We start from the raw sequence: 22095 nt of genomic DNA, 5'->3' as shown, positions 1-22095 counted from the left end.
AAAAAAAAAAAAAATCTTACCTACCCCAAACTCTTGAACGGTAGTGTGTCTGTCAAAATTATTGCCTTGTCTTATATAATAGCATTTAAAAAAAAAAAAATCCAAGTATTTTTTATTCATGCTCACACCAGGATCACCCCAACTGACTAAAAGTAATGAATATGACAAAATATTGAGTAAATTTAAAGGTCATTTTTGTCAAAAGATCTTTGATTAAAACACTGTTAATAGTTTTTAATGCAATAATTTATTGCAGACATTTTACCCTTTTGTTTTATGTAGACACATTGGACTTGGTGTGAACAGAATGTAATACACTAGACTAGACTCTACATCTGTACAACATGATTCTCTAAAGATCCTTGAACATAAATAATTAATATGAATTTGAAATTATTAAGGAAGTATAGAAGATTGGGATTGGTTCACCTGTAATGTTTTGTCTACACAGCATCAGCCTGATTTAGCAATTGGGGTCCATTTGATGGACAAGTACACTTTCTACTTACTGGAGTTCCTGGAGGAAGTCCACCCTGCTAGCCAAGCCAACATGAATGATCTGGTAAGTGTCTGTGTGCATGTGTGTTTTATATTTGTGCCTGTTTATAATTCCAGCCAAATAATATGGAGAATGTAGATGCTTTGTCAAGTCTTCTTTTTTCATAATTGGAAACTAGTTGTAAGGTCCAATAGGAGCATTTCCCTTATCCACAATGCTGGTAGAAACTGAACTTAAAAAGCAGCGGTCACAAAGACGTCCTGTCGCCTCAGATGAAAAGAGCAGCCTTGCGGACCACAGGTCTCATAACACACCACTTTAAACAGAGCGACTAATACAGGTGTAGGTCAAACAGCTTTGAAACAGTCAGGAGGGAGACCTTTTCTCTGAAGGCCTGGGTGAGCTTTACTTTCTCTTCCATTCATCTGAGTGGTTGGAGTCCCACCAACTCCCTCAGTCCATTTTGATCTTTCCTGCCCTCCACATCCTCTCTACTTGGCAGTGTTTCCCAGATCAAACAGCTCCAACAACAGTCTCTTTTCTGGTGCTTTTTTGTTCCCTGAACTCTTCTGACTACCCCCCCCCCCCATTCTACTGGATTAGCAGTAATATTATTGATTTCCCATGGGAGAAAGAGAGAGGTTTTAATGTTGATAGAAAAGAGCCACTTGATCTTTCATGAATGATCTCTCACATGAATGATCTCTCTTTCACAGAAAGATTGCAGAATGTCTTTCTGGCTGTCACTGTGCACTGGGAGCTGTGATGGAAAATAATGCAGTTCTATTGCCAAAGGTTCATTTGGCTTAATTCTGAAATTGCATCATGTATGCACTTGAAACTTGCCTCTGAATAGGATGTTCAGGAAATCTCGTTTTGAGATAATTAAAATTCGGCACGTCATGTCAAGTTGGATTTATTGTAGGGCTGTCAAGAGATAAAAAATTTAAATCTAATTAACTACACCATGTGGCAATTAATTAATCTAATTAAACGCTTATTAATCGCACATCAAATTTGGAGAAATTACCCCCAAAAGATAATTTAAAGTCATTATTGGTTAAAGCCTTTAATGTTTTTTTATTAATATGGAAATATGAAATATTTTTCTAATGAAATTATACTCTAAATATGAAATTAAAACTGCCAGTAGGTGGCAGTAAATGTCTAAGTGAGTAAGTCATTGGGCCCTATCATACACATAGCGCAATGCAGCGCCAGCCGCGACGCAAGTGCTTTTTGCTCGTTTCAGCCCAACATTGTCCTGCGCCATGTTGTTTAAATAGCAAATGCATCTGCACCCATTTTGTGCACCCATGGGCTTGCTGGTCTTAAAACAAGGTGTGTTCAGGTGCATTGTAGGCACGTTACTACTTTGAGGCAACTGAAATAGACTGCGCCATTGACCAACTGAAACCTGGTCTAAAGTCAATGGCGCAATATTTGTTTTGTTACTCAAAGAGCGCGTTAGTAAAATGTGCGTATATGCGGGTGCACAATGTGCGTATATTCTGCTTATTACACATACAGGATGTGTAAATGGTCTGCTTGTGTGCTTTAACCTTGCGCACGAATAGATCCGTTTCCTCGCTAGAGAAGCGTTCAGTTTTTTCACTTGCAAATTCTGCCATGTAAATAGTGAATCCACCATGGCGTGAGTGCAACAGGCTTTTAAAGGGAATGGGATAAACACACCAGTTAGAGAATAGAGACAACCCTTTTAGACCATGTGCCAGGTACGCCAACCATTTTTCCCATCCTTAAACTAGCAAAAGTGGATTTGGACAAGCCCTAAGTGCACTTGCACCGTGTGCTTTAGACCATGCACTTAGATCATTAAAATAGGGCCCATTCAGTTGTTCATTCATTAGATTAGTTCAAACAGCTGATTCATTTAGGAATTAAATAAATGGCTCTCTTTATAAATTGGCCATTAAATCATTGGGCCTTTTTACACCTGGTTATTTCATGCATTTTTACTGATTGAATAACTATACGATTTTTTTAAAACTGTTCTATTACTCTTGGCCACATAAATGTGTCTCCGCAAAATGAATATAAATCTGATCTTCCCACAGCACAGTTTTTGTGCTGATATTAATGCCAGTGAAAGTTTGGAACTCCTCATCTGTGGTATCACCTGAGCGTTGGCGACTTTTAAGCACCATGAGCCTCAGCACTCGGTGACCCCGCTCTGTGACTTTACATGGTCTTCTGCTTTGTGGCTCAGTGTCTGCTGTTTCTAAACGCTTCCACTTTCTAATAATACTAATCACAGCTGAATATCTAGCAGGGAAAAAATTTCATGAATTGACTTATTGCAAAGGTGGCATCCTATCACAGTACCATGCTTGAGTTCACCGAGCTCTTCAGAACGACTCATTTTTGTTTGTAAATGCAGACTGTATGGCTAGGTGATTCATTTTATAGCCTTGTGGCAATGGGTCTGATTGAAACACATCCCAATACTTTTGTCTAATGCAGTACATTCTATACTTATAAGCCAAAACATTATAACCACCTGCCTTATCTGCTGTTGGTCCTCCACATGCTGCCAAAACAGCACCAACCTGCCAAGGCATGGGCTTTACAAGACCCCTGAAGGTGTCCTGTGGTTTCTGGCACAAAGACGTTAGCAGTAGATTCTTCAAGCCCTTTAGGTTGTGAGGTAGAGCCACTGTAGATCGAACTTATTGGTCTAGCACATCCCACAGATGCTCAGTTGGATTGAGATCTGGGGAATTTGGAGGCCAGGGCAACACATTGAACTCTTGATTATTATCCTCACACCACTGCTGAACAATGTGTGCAGTGTGTCAGGGTGCATTATCCTGCTGAAAGTGGCCACTTCCACCAGGGAAAACATAGTCATGTGTACCTGTCTTTTTGGTCTGCAACAATGATTAGGTAGGTGACATGTCAAATTTATGTCCATATGAATGGCTGGACCCAGTGTTTCCCAGCAAAACATTGCTCAGTGTATCACACTCCCTCCACCGACTTGTCATCATCCCACAGTGTATTCTGGTGCTATCACTTTCCCAGTTAAACAGCACACAGGTACATGACCATCCACATGATATAAAAGAAAACGTGACTCATCAGACCAGGTGGTCTTCTTCCACCGCTCAAAGGTCCAGTTCTGATGCTCGCGTGCTCATTGTAGGCGCTTTCGATGGTGGACAGGGGTCGTCATAGGCACTCTGATTGGTCTGCGGCTATGCAGCCCCATACGCAGCGGAGTGTAATGCACTATGTGTTGTGACACAACCATCATTAAAATTTTGTGTGACTTGTGACACAGTAGACCTTCTGATGGCTCAGACCAAATGAGATAGCCTTCATTGCCCTCATGCATTTAACCTTGGGCGCACAACCGTCTGTCAGTTTGTGGTTTGTCCCTCCTCGGACCACTGTTGGTAAATTCTCACCACTGCTGACTGGAAGAAGCCCACAAGCCTTGCCGTTTCAGAGATGCTCTGACAGAGATACTAAACATATCCTGAAAAAACAAGAGAAAAAAAAGAAAACAAAAAATCAGTTTTCACAAAAATTGTAAGCAGCACAACTGTTTTCAGCATTGATGATAATAATAATAAATGTTTCTTGAACAACAAATCGGCTTGTTAGAATAATTTCTGAAGGATCATGTGACACTGAAAAGTGGAGTAGGGGAGAGTTGGGCACAACCTAACATTTTTTGACAAACAGATGAAGAAACGCATTCAGACACTCAGAAAAACACAGAGATGAACACAACATCTCTTTTTTTCTATATAGTGTTGATATGGCAACTAGCAAATATACATCTAAGTTCCGTCTTGCTAGCATGTGTGGAAATGCTTAAAACGTGTGTTACAACTAGCCCTGTGTTAGGTTGTGAACCGCTGCTGAAAATTCAGCTTTGTCATCACGGGAATAAATTACATTTTAAGATATTAAAATTGAAAATGGTTATTTTAAAATATAATAATATTTCACAATATTGCTGAGACTTCTTTCAAAAACATATATCTTGCCAACTCCAAACTTTTGAACAGCACACAATTTCCACAGCACTCACATAAATTATAATAATATATTTTCAGTTGATGTTAATTAGACTGTGTTAATAATGAAATGGCTGCACACTGAGGTGTTAATTTTTATGCTTTCTTTCGATTGACAAAACTATTGCTGGCCTTTTCGTTTGATTAAGAGCTGCTGCTTATGAATTTCATAAGCTTATTTATTGCATTAAAGGATTCATTCACGTCTGAATGAAAATTTCCTGATAATTTACTCACCCCCATGTCATCCAAGATGTTCATTTCTTTTTTTCTTCAGTCAAAAAGAAATTAAGGTTTTTGAGGAAAACATTCCAGGATTCTTCTCTATATAGTGGACTTCAGCGGGGGTTCACTGGGTGAAAGGTCCAAATTGCAGTTTCAGTGCAGCTTCAAAGGCTCTACATGATCCTAGATGAGGAATAAGGGTCTCATCATATGAAACAAAAAATAAAAAATGTATATACTTTTTAACCAAAAATGCTCATCTTGCACTAGCTCTGTGATCCGCCAGCATCATGTAATCACGTTATAAAGGTCTTGCATGATGTAGGCGGAAGTCAAGTGTCCAGAAGTAATGCATGGCACATCGCAGAGCGGTACAAGATAAGCATATGTGGTTAAAAAGTATATATTATTATTTTATTTTTTTTAAATGACCGATCATTTTGCTAGACAAGACCCTTATTCCTCACCTGGGATCGTAGAGCCCTTTGAAGCTGCACTGAATCTGCAATTTGGACCTTCCACCCAGTGAACCCCACTGAAGTTCACTATGTGGAGAAGAATCCTGGAATATTTTCCTCAAAAAATTGAATTTCTTTTCAACTGAAGAAAGAAAGACATGGACATCTTGGATGACATGGGGGTGAGTAAATTATTAGGAAATTTTAATTCAGAAGTGAGCTAATACTTTAATTTTCTAATGCTTTCATTTATCAAACATTTTCAAAGAAACCTCAATCTTGTTTTTAGTAATTAGAATTAAATTAGTTTGATTAGGTAGGCCTGAATGATTTTAAAACCGTTTACATTGACTCAACCTAAACTATGCAGTCGTTATTGTTAGCTGATATGATATTCCTCTCAAATAAAACTTCTTAGTCCACATTACTGATTTTATTGTGCATTATTCATATGTGCATAAAAAATGCCTCCATTTCCCAGTCAGAACCTCGGTTCCCAGCAGGTCAAAATTTCCATTTTCTCCATAATCAACTGCAAACCCCGCATTCAGGTCTGGCTCCATTCTGATACGGAAAGCCAGATGTTATTGAATCTCATTGAATATTCAGTTTCACTCTGAAATATGTCACATTATGGAAGTAAAATGTATTGTGAATGCAATTTAATGTTGATATGAAATGTGGGAACCCATCCCAAACACACACATACACACATATGTTTGTTTTTGTGAATTGCGGGGACATTCCATAGGAGTAATGGTTTTTATACTGTACAAACCATATTTTCTATCCCCCTACACCAACCCTACTCCTAAACCTACCCATCACAGGAAACTGCACATTTTTACTTTCTAAAAAAAACTCATTCTGTATGATTTATAAGCCTTTTGAAAAATGGGGACATGGGGTAATGTTCCTTATAAGTCACCCTCTCCTTGTAATACCTATGTCATACCCATGTCATTATACAAATTTGTGTCCTGATATGTCACACACACACACACACACACGCACACACACACAAACACCGCATTCCAGCTGGACAGGATTTGGTCTTAAAATATTTCATCCTGAGGTCATACTAAAAAGGATGATTTCGAGCTTAGAGTGGATTAAAATATAAAGAGTGAATTTAAATTTACAGTGGATTACTATTAAGAGTAAAAGTCACAATTTAAGATGTATTATATGTTTAGATAATGGCTTCACTGAGACTAAACACATAGTGAAATAAATGCTTAATCATTTGGGATGGAATGTATAAAGGGTAATATTTTAATTACATTTGTTCCATATTTTGTTAACATGACATTGAAAACCTCCATGAATGATCAGCCCAGTCTTAACTACTGGTTACATTTTTATGTCCATTTTTCATCTGAAAGTCCATTTTCATACATTTTCAGTCTGTTTTTATAAGAATTCACAAGATCACATATGAATGACACTTTCCTGCACCCCATAGCTGGATGTGCGGGAACAGATGTTATTTAAATGGTAATTTTTGTTCTTTTTCTTTTGTATTTATTTCTGACAGCTTCTAATAAACTGCAAAACCATTTTGGAATGAATGCGCTCTTAGAATTTGGCAACCAGTAATTAATCTCTTTTGTTTGTGAGTATCTGTCTTTTTTGACTGATAGTTATGTATTTGTTTCAGTTTAAGGTGTGCCCGCAGAGTCAGTGTGTGTCCACTCCAGGTCACCGTACTGACCTGTTCCAGAGAGATCCAGGGAGTGTCCTCATCACTGACTTTTTTGGAAGTGTTCGTAAAGTGGAGATCACCAAGGACACTATCAATCTGACATCCCCTTTAGAGCTGCCAATGCAGAGGTAAGTTGAACACAGTCGTTAGTCTCTAAATTATCTTAAGTATTACTGTTTTCTGGAAAAATGCAGCGAATCTGCTGTAGTAAATTTAGTAATTTGGCCCATTCAGTGTTGGCTTTTATGGGACAAAATGTACGGTTATATAATGCAGTTGGCTTATACTGCCTTTATAGTAATGGAAAGCTTAATACTAATATAAATTAATTTGTGGTATAATGTGTGTGGGAATGAAGATCATGCTACATCCTGTTCATCGGGTCTGTGCATTTGAGTGACGGACTAGGACTTGAATAGACTAGTCGGGTAGGCGACTACTTAAATCACTAGTCGTCGCTGTCGGAAGCCATTAAGTATTTGAGCGCGCAATTACCATAACTTCACATCAACATGGTTGTTTTTCTCAAGTGTTGGTATCTGCAGGTTATAGCTAATAGCAGTGAATAGAGTAAATGAATTTTGTCTTATTCTGTTAGAAACGCCCACTTCTACAACATCACATATCATCAATAAGAAGAAATTAGACTTAAATAAAAATATTGCTACTTAAGAAATAATTTACTTGAGTACATGTAAATAAGTAGTTGAGTAAATAAGTACTTGAGTAAATAAGTAGTTTGCTGAAAAACTACTCAAGTTACTATGTTACAAAATACTTTTAGTATTATTTTTCTATTTTTACACAAAATTAGGCAATGTTAGCAATAAGAAGTTCTCAACACTCTCATGTAATTTTTCATTCATACTGGAAGCCTGAGGGCGCTCTCTCGCAGAAGTCCACAAATGAGATTCATAGAAGTATTAAACTTATGACGTTCCAGGAAATCCTGGACATATATATGGACATCAGATATTGCTACAGCTGAATAACAGAGAAGCTTAAAAACCCTTTTAATCGGAAACCTACGTACAACCAATCGGGTTTCCAGGGCGAGACGGGGATGGGGAATTATTGGCTGAAGCACAGGGCTCCACAGCATTAGTTCGAAAGGTGCCTGTCACCCTGTTACTCCGTTGGCACTTTGTCAAAGTAGCCTACTCTGTACGTTTGTTGAAAAATAAATGTAGCAAAGTTGAATACTTTATTTTTATTCAACTCAATTAAAAGTAAAAGTACTAAAATGTATGGAATCCCGTTTCCGCCACAAAAAAATAATAATAATAATAAAAAAAAAAACGGCACTAAAAAAAAGAAAAAGTAATTGCGACTATATCTCAGAATTCTGACTTTATATCACGCAATTGTGCCTTTATATCTCGCAATTCTGACTTTATAACTCACAATTGTGAGATATAAACACGCAATTGCGAGTTAAAAAGTCAGAATTCTGAGATAAAATGTTGCAATTAATCTTTTTTTTTTTTTTGGCTTTTTTTTTTTTTGGCGTTTTTTTTTTTAGTGGTGGAAACGGGCTTCCAAAAAAATGTACTCAAGTACTGTAATGAAAGTTTTTTTTTTATTAGTTACTTTCCACCTCTGCACAGGAGAGTAGATCTAAATATAATGCTACAATCAACACTTTTCACAATTTCTTAATCTCGACAGCTGTAATAGTAAAAACGTAGTAAAAGTTTTTGAGAGAGTTCGACATGTAATACTTATTTCATATGCCAAGATGTTAACCAATCATAGCAGTGGGCGTTTACATTGAAGTTTACAGAAGACAGGACCCTTCCAACAGTGTTCAAATCAGAGGGATAAAATCAGGTATGAAAATGGCCTTTTATTTCTAAATTATGACAATTTTTGATGTAAAAAAAAATACTAACATACTAACATTATAAGTGCACTTTAAAATAATAGAAAAAAAGCAGTTCATGACCCCTTTAAGGTTATAGTGTTGCTTGTCAATTTACAAATTTGTTCAAATAGAAAATGATATTTTGATGTTTTACAGTACTTTAAGAGATGCGATTTTGTAGGACGTAGCATAAGCGTTTTGAGCAGTTTTACACTTTCTTCATAAGTTGAATACAGAAGGCTGGCGGAATCTAGATATTTTAGATAATGTCGATTGGATGGTGTCGATGATATGGATATTTTTTATACACACTCATCGTTCCGCTTCAGAAAAAAAAAAAAAAAAGCACACTTCAGCTTTGATATTTATTTTCTTAAGTCCGGTATAATTAAAGTGTTTTAAATGAGTTTAGCGGTTAGAGCGGCAGCCCTAATTAACCCATTTTGAATGTTCCAGATCAAACAGTCATTTAATTAAGTATTAGAAGCATTGTAGCTGTTCACGATTAAAAACCTTATTAGTGATATTGACTCTTCTAATGACCCATTAATGATTTTGCATACTGTGGTCACCATGTTTACTGTGAAATCAGGCCACATGTGCTTCCAGTGTGATAAATATGTACTGTTGTTGTTAAATATGATTTACTTTCAGTAACAATAAGACTTAGTAGTAGCTTAATATATATTTTGAACAATGCTTATAAAAGTTGCAGTTTTTTCTCAATTGTGTGAACATTAAAATCCATTTTATTTGCCAAAAATGCTAAATCATAGTCATTGTCTTATAGAAAGAGCCATTCCTTAAACTATAAACACTATTCTTGCATTTCACACAAGTTTCAAATCTGTTAAACCTTTTTAAAACTAAAACTCAATTTCAGCATTTTACAAGTCATGTTTTTCATGTGCTCATTTAGAAAGCACTAGCATTCAAAAATAATCACAATGTCCTCACAGCCTAAACATAATTTAACAAACAGTTCCCATGAGAACACTACTGAGCAGAATTATTCTTACACCATTCAGAACCTCACTGTGAATTAAGTAGCCACAAATGGGTCCAAAGACAGTGCTCAAATGAGAGGAAGTATACAAGTAGGTGGAGGACAAAAAGGAGGAAGGCCAATAAGAACATTTGTCTTAGAAGAGATATGCGCTACTGCAGTTGACCTTTTCTGTGGTGAGCTGGTAGGAATATAAAATGTGAATATGAGCAAGAAAATTGTGAGACCATCTGAATCGCTGGTTCAGAATAAATGTGATGTGTATATATATGTATATATATATGTTAATAATATAGCATACGTTTCATGTAACATACATTTCTTTTTTATTTGTTGGTGTTTTAATTCACGTCCGACCCTATAGTCTTTTCCTAGTAATGCAGTTTCTTTTCTTTTTTTTTCATATTCTTATTATGTTTGTGCTTATATTCCCCAAAATACAAGCATAATAATAAGTACAGAATTAAATTGCTTTATAAAACAATTATTTTACTTGATTTGTTTATGCATAAAAGTCAGAATTAAATTGAGGGAAAATATATTTTTTAAATAGAGTATATAATTTTAAACTTTGTAGTTTCAGGAAATGTGTCTCAGCAGTAGAATAAACTTGCATGTAAATAGCATTTGTAGGCATTGTGTTGTGAATCGTGTTAGCCACAAGATGGCAGTAGTATTTCTTGGTTTACTAATCTGGAGAAAAAAAAAAAGAAAAAAAAAAGATGGGTTTTCTCTGCTGTCAAACTAATCTGTAATGCAGTCAGTGTGTGGATGAGACTAGATAAACACATTAGATTCCCCAGCATCATAGTAAAGTGAATTAACTTTATTTACTGTAACTCTATTGGAATAGAAGCAGCGCATATGATTAAAATCGCATTGCATTAGGACCTAAATCTCAAACTATGACACATTTGTGTGCTTTTGACCAGAAAGCCTGTTTTTCAAAACTGATTGCATAATTATTTCATTATTCATTATTGTCAGGTTACAAATCAGATTATGTAAACATAATTACTATACCTTTTTTTCTAATCTTCAAAGATAATTTATCTCTAATCAGTGTATAAAAGCTAATTTAGCTAAATCACTCAGGTCTTCCATGTCTTTTGTCCTCTCAATTATTATTGTTGGTTACCGAAAAAACAACATTATTACTGTTTGAAAACGATTTGGACTGAACTATGGGCTGAGCTGAGGAAAGCATTTTGAATGGGTCTCTTTGTGAATAAAATTAGAGTGAACAGAAACTGAGATGTCAGTGAATGACATTGCCATATGATAAATAGTAGTCCCATCAGACTGAATTTTCTTGCCTATTTATTTTACTGGTTGTAAAATAAACAAAATCTGCTGCAGGCATACATATTTAGATAAGTTACTCTATAGGCATGACAGGCTGAATTGCTTGGATCCACTGCAGTCTTCTTTTAGCGTCTTTTAACCACTTAAACCCTGCGCCTTTCCTACAGTCGAATTCAAGCCTTCATTCAGATCTGCCACCATCCAATCGACAACTTATGCATAGAACCAAGTCTTTTTTTTTTTTTTTCCCCCCGCTAATCTGTTTCACTCAGAGGGCGTCACAATACAGAAGAAAAGATCTGACACTACTTATGGTGCTATGGACACTAAAATATGTGTGATGTGACAGGCATGACGGAAAAAAAAATAATACTAATAATGGTGATTTTTAATAATTTTGTTCTTAAAGGGGGGTATCACACACAGTTTCTGCCAATCTCATGTTAATCTCGAGTACCTAATAGAATAGTAGTGCATCCTTCATATCTCCAAAAGGTCTTTAGTTTTATCATATTTATAAAAATTATATGCTGTACAGAGTATTTCCGAAAACAGCCAAACGCCTGGAGGCGTGTCCTCTGAGCGGAGATAAAGTGATGAGCTGTCACGAGCACGCACAGCTTTTGTGTAGATATCAGCTGTAAGCTATCAATGGTCAGCTAAACAAATGTATTTAAACACAATACACCATTGCATTATCCCTGGATAACTTTTGAATCTCTATAATGAATATAGTGTATAGTGAATGATGAATAATGAATTTATGAATTCACTACGTTGTGTTGTTTACATTATATGCACTTAGGCGCCTATTGCCAACAAAATAGACATTTGAAGTAGTTTTACTCTCCACCTGCGGTTCTGACTCATAACTGGGGTCATTATTGCTGTGGCCGCTCCATCGTTCAGTTTCAAATGATCTGTAAATCCAGCGTGGAACTGGGCCTTGTTTATGAAACCATAAGTGCAAATACCGAGGGCTCGAGCAGCCACGGAAAAACATGAGATATTCTCCATTCATTTTAACCAATAAAAAAATGATTGCAACTATCAGTTTCTATGGTTATTTTAATAACAAATATCAAGAGCGCATCAATGTAATGCGTGAGCACAAAACTCTCAGCTCCAATTAAAGGGTTAGTTCACCCAAAAATGAAAATTCTGTCATTTATTACTTACCCTCATGCCGTTCCACACTCGTAAGACATTCGTTCATCTTCGGAACACAAATTAAGATATTTTAGTTGAAATCCGATGGCTCCGTGAGGCCTCCTTAGGGAGCAATGACACTTCCTCTCTCAAGATCCATAAAGGTACTAAAAACACATCTAAATCAGTTCATGTGAGTACAGTGGTTCAATATTAATACGACGAGAATATTTTTGGAGCGCCAAAAAAACTAAATAATGACTTATTTAGTGATGGCCGATTTCAAAACACTGCTTCAGGAAGCAAATGAATAAATGGATCAGTGTGTCGAATCTGCTGTTCGGAGCGCCAAAGTCACGTGATTTCAGCCGTTGGCAGTTTGGCATGCGCTCTGAATCATGATTTGATACACTGATTCATTTGTGCTCCGATGCTTCATGAAGCAGTGTTTTGAAATCGTCCATCACTATATAAGTCGTTATTTTGTTTTGTTTTTTTGTCACTCCAAAAATATTCTCATTGCTTTATTATCTTAATATTGAACCACTGTACTCACATGAACTGATTTAAATATGTTTTTAGTACCTTTATGGATCTTGAGAGAGGAAGTGTCATTGCTCCCCATGGAGGCCTCACGGAGCCATCGGACTTCAACTAATATATCTTAATTTGTGTTCTGAAGATGAACGAAGGTCTTACGGCTGTGGAACGTCATGAGGGTGAGTAATAAATGACAGAATTTTCATTTTTGGGTGAACTAACCCTTTAACTCTGGGTTCTTTGGGAAGCAAGGTTCTCTTTCCCTCACAACCAAAAACACACTTCTTTGGTGACATTGTTGATTTCGTGAAGTCCTGTGACCTGTGCAGCACTGCCGACGACTTCCGTAAACCCGAACGCGTGTTGATGAGCGTGCTCTTGCTCTCTCGCTCTGGTCGACATGTGTGCGCGCGCTCTTCCGGGAGAAGTGCCCATATAAGGAATTCTGACCTTGTTGACATCACTCAGGCACATACTCGAAAAAAGATCCCGAATCCTGTAAGGATTTGGAAGAGAATTTTTGGCATTCGTCCAACTTGTGTTTTGAAACTTTGGCCATGTTTAGCATGAGATTCCAGCTCTTTAACAGTGTAAATAAGTCAGAATACATGAAATAGCTTTATACCCTCCCTTTAATTACTGACATTTCATGCATGCCAAAGTAGGTTAGGCCACCGGTTTGATAGCCTATGCACTGAACAAGCTGTCAACCACTGCTAGTTTCTAATGCTGTCTGTTGCTTTGGAAAATGGAAGTATCCTCTTTTTCCCTGCTGTCACCGGCTGTCATGACTCGCTATACTGGCACATCTGTGGGTGAAATGGCAACATATGCACCTGAGGGAAGGTCTCTGTCCCCTGTCTCTTGCTGTCTTACAGCTGTCATGCATGGCTGGCGTTTCCCACTCTCTTCTACCATCAGACTGGCTTGACAAGGACATGTGTCCACTCTCAAATGCCTGGTCACCTTGCACACTCTGTCTGGGCCTGTGACAGTATGGACTAGTTGTGTCACATCTGGAGCAACGCATGTGTGTCATGTGGCAGCAGCGTGTTTGTGTGACATTAGGGGTGGATAGCTTTCACATAACCTCCTTTTGAAGTATCAAATATACTGATTACCACCATTGACTTTTTTTTATTGTATGTAACCCAAAGGGGGAACTTTCATGTCAAGTTTCAAAAGAGAATAATACCTTGATAGTATCATATATAAGTCATTAAATATGTATATACACTCACTAGACACTATATTAGGTACTTATATATATATATATATATATATATATATATGTTTTATTCAATACAGATTGCTTCAAAGCAGCTATAGTGTCATTATTCAGCTCAAGTCAATTCAGTTGAGAGTCAACCCCAGCATTAAATTATATTTAAAAAGTAGCAAAGATAACTTCAAAAAATGTGTTGAACTGGAAAAAGTCCTACTGGTTTAGAACTGCATGAGGGTGAGTAAATGATGACAGAATATTCCTTTTTGGGTGGACTATCCCTTTAAGTTTAAGCATACGCAGTAGAACATCATGTTCCTCAGTGTTTAAAAGCAACACAACTCTTTTTCCCCCTCCATGAGATGTCTCTCTGTTGTATGACAGTAGAGGCGTGACGACAGTGAATCATTCCGTAGCCATCCCGTTTTCCGCCTGCTGTCCTCCGCAGTCTTTGCTGCTGTATCAGAGGGCTTCCATTAGGTAAATTAAGTTTTACAGAGGAGGCTGGTTTAATAGACTCCCCACTCATCTTTGATACGTGCCCACTCTTTATGAGATTGTATTGTAATTCAGGTTTGCCCAGGGTGATGATGTTGACTGCCTAGCGCAGGTCTCAAGTCTCAAAGTAATTAAATGTCAGGTGATGTTACAAAATCGAAAATAAATCAGGAGGTGTGGCGTGGGCATAAAAGAAATGAAAGTATGCTCTCAGTACACACTCACCCCCTCTCTAGACACCCTGTGATGGTTTTTCATATGCATTTACTAAAACTCTTTAAAATTAAAAGTTCATCGTGAAAATAGTTGCAAAATTGCAGTGACAGATGTTGAATAAATTTGAGTCTCTTTAAATGATTCATTAGCTACACTGCAATATATTTCCAAACTGCTTTAACACTTAGTAGTGGTGTTTATCTAGGAAAGCAACACTGATAATGCTCATGCTTAGGGTTTTAAACAAAAATATAAAGGTGCATTCAAGTTTCAGTTTACATTGGCAAATCGACAGGAGGTCATTCGTTTTCAGTGAGAGTTGATGATTTCCAGCGGCATGAGCAAGGACTTAAAAGTCTGCATGAGCCAGAAGTTGCGACCCACTTTACTTCAGTGTTGTCATATTTTCAAGTGAATCAGAATATTGAATCATAAAAAATAGATGGCAGGGCTTGATTTCCAAGCCATCAAACTGATGTCATCAGATAAAGAACACAATTACATAGCAGAAGCACATTTTTTAGATTTTGACTGAAAATTATTAGTATTATTAATTATTATTTACATGCGGCGACATGTAAAATCAGGTCACTTTTGATTTCAAGAAGATTTTAAGGGCATGACATAGCAATCCGACACTCGGCTGTCATCCAGAGTCGGGCATCGTTGAGCACTAGTCAGACTCCTGTTGTCGGCTTTTCGGTTGATTGAGCATGTTGAATCAGTGGTGTAGCCTTTTGGTGGGTCAGATCATACTATTATATAGTATGTCACAGTATCGACACTTTACTTTCCCATGAGGCCACTGGAGAGGATTTGTGAATGACGAGACGCAACTGATGCTGGTGGTCACGTAGGGCTGGGGGATATATCGGATGTGATTGTTCCATGCATTTTGTCAGTAAAGCCGGTTCCCTGATTACTGCTAAATCGCCATCACCTGCTTTCAAATGGAGCGGCATTTAATAAACAGAGCCGTAGTTCACTGACAAACCACGCAATATCGCGTTGATTATAGAAGGTGATACATCTGCGATAATGAACGCGATATTGCATGGCTTGTGATGCCGATTTAGCAGTAATCAGGGAACCGGCTTTACTGACAAAATGCGCGTGACAATCACATGCGCTATATCCCCCAGCCCTATGGTCACGTGATAAGGGCAACATGGTGAATGTAGTATGTCCAGATTACATTCATAGTATACAAATACTGTATAGAACATATTTAAAGTAATTACTTATTCGAAATAAGTACCTACTAAAGAGAGTATATGGGCCCTATCATACACCCGGCGCAATGCAGGTGCGGCGCAAGTGTTTTTTGCTAGTTTCAGCCCAATGCAGTTATCATTTGCACGTCCTGCGCCACTTTGTTTAAATAGCAAATGTCAAACATTTGTGTGCCCATGGGCATGCTGGTCTGAAAATGAGTTGTGTTCAGGCGCATTGTTGGCGCCTTACTATTTTGAGGCAACTGAAATAGACTACGCCATTGACCAACTGAAAACTGGTCTAAAGTCAATGGCGCAATATTTGATTTGTTATTTAAAGAGCGTATTAGTAATATGCACCTATATGTGGGTGCACAACACTCGTACACTCTGCTTGTTACACACACAGGAAAGTGCAGCAGCACACAAACATGCCAAATATTAAAATGTTTTTACAATGTAAACGATTATTATTTTGTGCATAAAGATAAAAATGCTTAGGTGGAATACGGCTTGTCCAGTAGATGGTCTGCTCGTGTGCTTTAACCTCGCTCATGAGCAGATCCGTTTCCTCGCTAGAGAAGCGTTCAGTTTTTCCGTTTACAAATTTCGCCATGTAAATAGCGAATCTGCCATGGCACGAGCGTAACTGGCTTTTAAAGGGAGTGGGAGATGAGACGCTGATTGGTTTATTGCACTTTACACCCAAAACACACCCATTACTCATTAAGAGAATAGGGACAACTCTTTTAGATCATGCGCCGGGCACGCCAATCATTTTTCCCGTCCTCAAACTAGCAAAAGTGGATTTGGATTTGCGCCGTGCGCTTTAGACCATGCGCTTAGATCGTTAAAGTAGGCCCCTATGATTTCAGATGCAGCCTAAGGTACATAGTTCAGATCCAGTGTTGAATGAATACAGTGTGTGTGTTAACCACTGCACCTCGGTACTTATCGTGTGTGTGAAACGTAATTTCAAACTCAGAGTCCCTCCCCACAGAATGGGACAATATTGTATATATTGATATTCATTGATGTTGCAAACTCATCTGAAAAATAACAAAGGACACATAGTGAGCTGCTGCCAAATAAGCATTAAGTGCTTTAAACTAAATCATAAACATAACATACATGGCTTGCCCTTCTGTCAAATGTGTGTGTGTGTTGTGTGTGTGTGTGTGTGTGTGTGTTTAAAGTGTTTGAGATGTTTATGGTTGTATACTTAGACATTCATGCAAGTATTTCCATTTCGCATAAAGGATTATCCTGACAGCAAGCGAGTATATCTTTAACTATTGCCAGCAGCACATGCGCAAAACAGATGGAACGGATTAGAATGGGAGCGCAATAACTTATCCTAAAATATTTTGCTAATATATTTTGTATCCAAAGGTGTAAGCACTTCAAATCTCTTCTGCCAATTACAACAGCACCATAAGCTGCAGGGTATGTTGGTGACAGTTGCAACAACATTGACAGACTTTTTATTTAAAGATAGACAGTTTGTTCAGTAAACTACTGTTTACAGAACTACATACATGAATTACACCCCAAACTGTGCGGCTTTGAAGGATAGTTCCAAAATCTTGGGATCAGAATTTCATAAAGAGAGTGGGCTCTTTTGAAACCACAAAACAATCACTGCAGAAAACCCTTGCAACTGCTTAGAAATGCTAAAAACCAATTCAGAACATGTTAGTTACCTCATTGCTGGCATTGTGGAGTTTTGCATGGGGAAACACCACTCGCATTTTGTTCTGAAAACGTAAATGAAAAAATATAGTTTATATTATTACTTGTTAGAATTAAATAATTTGTTACATTTCTACTGCAATGTTTTTATTGCTGTTATATTGCTGGTGTGCAGATGTTGTTGCTGGCAGGCTCACAGTAAATAATCTTGCTGTGTTCCTGTTGCGTTTCCATTTTGCAGTAATTCAAGTCTAGCCATTTAAACTGAGACCAAATGTGGTTCAGTGTGGCTATACCATACACATGGCTAGAATGACAGGCCATTTTGTCACCTAATAGAAAAAGCCTCATCCTGGTGGGCCATGAATTTGGTGCCCAGGCCGCTCATTGAAATTCAGGAGTGATTTGTCAGCTGAAATGCTGTCCTACTATAGATTACCAATTGCCTCTGCTCTCCAACATATAGCTGCGCTACACTTGTTTTGTTAACCTCCATTCCTCATTTTTCATGTAAACACTTTTCAGTTTATTTGCTGTTTGTTCAGTGAATAGCAAAGACACCTCTAAAATTACTTGTCAGTCATCACTCTCACGTCACCCGACGAATTGTTTTATTTGTCCGGTTAACCATATAATGGTGTTGCTCCATCTACTCAGGATGCCGAAATTTTTTTCAAAATCTAGTCCAGTGGGATTTCATGTGGATTTTCTATTGCTTTCTCTTTTCTTCCCTTTATTCATTATAAAGGAAAGTTGTTTTTGTTTTGGTACCTTCCACTCCAGATCATACTCTGTCTCAGTCAGTTGTGTGAAATTGAGCACTGCATCCTGAATTCAATTTCAGCAGTCACTCATGTATGAAGCCGCAGACAGACGGGCTGTAACAGACTCTTTCGTCTGGTCCTGTCTCTGAGCTTTGCTGGCCCACATGAGGGCCAAAACATCATCCCACTACTCAAATGAACAGCCTGGGCAATTTTGGAAGGGAATGGCTGTATATATTGGTGAGGCTTTGGCTTCTTCAGCCCATTGCATAGTAATGTGGCTAAATTAGAGAGGCTTCAATTTTATGGAAGACAAAACAAGCAATTTGTTTAGTCTGAAAATACGGTTTTGTTGTTTTACCACAGACAGTTAGAGTTTAAAAACAGTACATTTAAAAGGGACTTGTTTTGTCTGCTGTAAAGACAGTTGCCTCTTAATATTTTTCTTTTTTTTTCCTCAGGTCTGGAAGTGGCGATCTACAGATCGAATCATTGACGTATGTGGACCAACTTCCAGTGGCTGAAATTATTCATCAGGTAAGTCTAAATGTTAAATGTTGTTGGAATATGTAAATGAGGAAATGGTTGATATGATCCATGACTGTGAACTAGGGCTGGGCGATATATCGAATGCTTTTGTCACGCGCATTTCGTCAGTAAAGCCGGTTCCCTGATTACCGCTAAATCGCCATCACCTGCTTTCAAATGGAGCGGCATTTAATAGACAGAGCCGTAGTTCACCGACAAACCACGCAATATCGCGTTCATTATCGAAGGCGATACATTTGCGATATGAACGCGATATTGCGTGGCTTATCAGTGAACTACGGCTCTGTCTATTAAAAGCCGCTCCATTTGAAAGCAGGTGATGGCGATTTAGCGGTAATCAGGGAACCGGCTTTACTGACGAAATGCGCGTGACAAAAGCATTCGATATATCGCCCAGCCCTACTGTGAACGTTTTAAATGTTGTAAGTGATTATTCATTAGATACGTATTTCTTCTTCAACTTTGTGAATCGCTTTTTTGCTTTTTAAATGAATGTACATTTATATCACTATGCTTATGTGTTTTATTATTCTGGCATGAAATTACAGAAAATTAGCTTAAATAGCTCTTTGGTTTTTAATAGAGCATTTTTGACATCTGCTTTCACAATCATTGTTTTATTTTGCTGGTGTAGCAAATGTGAATGCAAAAATTATATTTGCTATGCTCTTTCATTCATTTAGCAGTATACCCTACTATAGTTTACTTTTGAGTGGTATTTGCATATAATTTACATCGGATTATTTATTAAATCACTTTATTCTAGTCCCTGTTTCCGTCTAATTGCATAAGATATGTTTATGGCCTTAGAGAGGTCTGATTTCATTTAGAGCATTCACATATCAGCCAAAATCCTTGCAAACCACCTTGAAATGAACCAAATGTTTGAGGTGGACACTGACTATTTTAGTGCTACTCTTAAATTTCTGCTTAAATCTAGAACATATTTCAGTATCCTTTTTATATGGATTGTAAATTCAATTGTGAATGAAAAAGCACCTGTCAATTTTTGATACAGTACAAAAACACCAGTGGCTTTAAGAAATAATCTGGAGGACTGCAGCATATAGGATTCAGGACTGTAATGAGTCATGACTGTTTTTGAGTGCTGATATCGAAATGTCATAACGGCGCTTTAAAGATGACATTCATAAATAAGTGAATGTACTATTCAGGATAAAAAGACAGTGTGGTAATGCAGGCAGTATGTGGATATGTAGCAGTTATGAGCCATCCCTCTAGCATTCGTTCAGACTGGAATCTGATTGGACGCTCCCTCCCACTGCGTGCTGGACTCTATTACTGGCCTCATGCAGACTACATCAGAACCTTTGATCTCTCTATATCCATCTCTATCTTTCTCTTCATCAATTTTTATAAGTGAGAATGTTGAGCAAAGCTCTCTTTACTGATTTGCTTATTAAAATATTACTTCTGGACAAAATGCCCAAGCATTTGAAATTATTCCGTCTGAAGACCAAATATTATGATCTCAAATGAACTTAATATCTTAATCTCAATATTTCTTAAATCAGTTCTTTATTTGCCATTCCCTGTATGTCCAAACACTTCCATTTTCTTTTTTTGCTTTTGTACCTAAATACAAATTCCAGTCTCACACTGTTCAGGTATGATTTGGCCCATTCTTCCTGGCAGATATGCTTCAGTTGGATGGTGATTGTGCACCGGAATTTTCAAACAGAGCAACAGATTGAAGAAAATGAGTCTTTTGTTGGGTTCTATGTGGTATGAATAGGCAAATATAGTAAAATACAAACCATCTCTGGGCCAATTCTACTCTGTTACATGATTATTAGGGATAATGGCCAAGGCAAAAAAAACCTCTATTCTAAAACTTATACTTCTGGTTATATGAAAAATAAACTTGAATATGAATATGAACAAACCACTAATACAGTGTCCTATCCAGACATAATGCAATTTAAGCTACTTTTTGTCCTCAACCTAACCAGCCACAATTTTGAGAAACCGCAAGTAACAGTACATTTGTACGAAATGTACATCGTCACAGTTGGTTAGGACATGGTGTAACCCTAACCATAAACTTAGGTGTGTATATTTCTTTCTGAACTTGTATTACAAACATGAATGATGGCACATGTTGTTGAGGAGAGGTGCTACATTTTCTTATCCTATAGATTAATATTGAAGAAGAGTTCCAAGCCATCAGAATATCATTGAGACTATGATAGCAGAATTTAATGAAAATGAGCAGTGGTGTGATGTGGGGATTTTTTTCATGAAAACTGGAAAGACTGAATAAATGTAATACTCAAAACATGTGGTTTTCAGGTCAGATTCTCCTGTGGCCAGTCTTCACAGATAATGAGAGTGTTTTTCTTGCTCTAGTTAAAAAAAAAAAAAAAAAAAAAAAAAAAAAAAGAGAGAGAGAGAGAGTGCTGAATTGACTTTTTTTTTTTTTTTAATCAAGCCAAAGGTGCGGTCACATTGCATCATGTAGTATAGAGACTTTCAAGAACCATTTAAAGTTTATTCATTTTAGTAATTCTAAATGTACTTTTTCTTCTCACTCTTTATTTTTTAATTGTAAATTAATTCAATTATACTTATTTGAAAAAAGGTAACACTTAGAATAAGGGTTCATTAGTTAACATTATTATTTAATTTCAACATTTACTAATACATTATTAAAATCAAAAGGTGTATTTGTTAACATTAATTAATGCACTGTGAGCAAACATGGACAGCACATATGTATGCAGTTAGACCTGGAATCAAAGCTTTGTTAGGACAGCATTCTCGCATGGAGAAAAGCCATTACACAACATTTTAAGATGAAGAGGTGATCTTTTGTTTTCAACTGTGAGAGCTAATGTGCTCACTCACAGAATCAGACACTTCTGCTTTTTATATAGCCTAATGTTATGAATTATGATAGCGCTTGGTTCGTTGGGTTGGATTGGATTACTTTCTCACCTCAACTGAACCGCCACAGAGTTCATTTTCAGTCAGGCCGATTCAGGCGTTCTTGGAGTGATTGTTTTGGTGCGGATCCAAGCACGATTTATGTGTTCATATATGCCTAAACGAACCAAACTAAGGGGGGAAACGCACTAGGTTTAATGATCAAAGTTGAGTGATATAACTCTATGTTC

At 37.3% G+C, this 22095-nt stretch overlaps 1 protein-coding gene across 1 annotated transcript in view; it reads left to right on the top strand.

The window, feature by feature from the left end:
- Nucleotides 1-22095, top strand: part of pigk (phosphatidylinositol glycan anchor biosynthesis, class K) — a 46859-nt gene that overhangs the window by 12936 nt on the left and 11828 nt on the right. Inside the window, exons 8-10 of the mRNA XM_067363058.1 lie at nt 452-562; nt 6892-7064; nt 18871-18946. Of these exons, the coding sequence (XP_067219159.1) occupies nt 452-562; nt 6892-7064; nt 18871-18946 (360 nt within the window). The remainder of the gene's footprint in view (nt 1-451; nt 563-6891; nt 7065-18870; nt 18947-22095) is intronic.

Source organism: Chanodichthys erythropterus, chromosome 16 (assembly GCF_024489055.1).
Source record: "Chanodichthys erythropterus isolate Z2021 chromosome 16, ASM2448905v1, whole genome shotgun sequence".
Classification (NCBI taxonomy): domain Eukaryota; kingdom Metazoa; phylum Chordata; class Actinopteri; order Cypriniformes; family Xenocyprididae; genus Chanodichthys; species Chanodichthys erythropterus.
The sequence above is the reverse complement of the archived record's forward strand: the minus strand, read 5'-3'. Positions and strand labels throughout refer to the sequence as shown.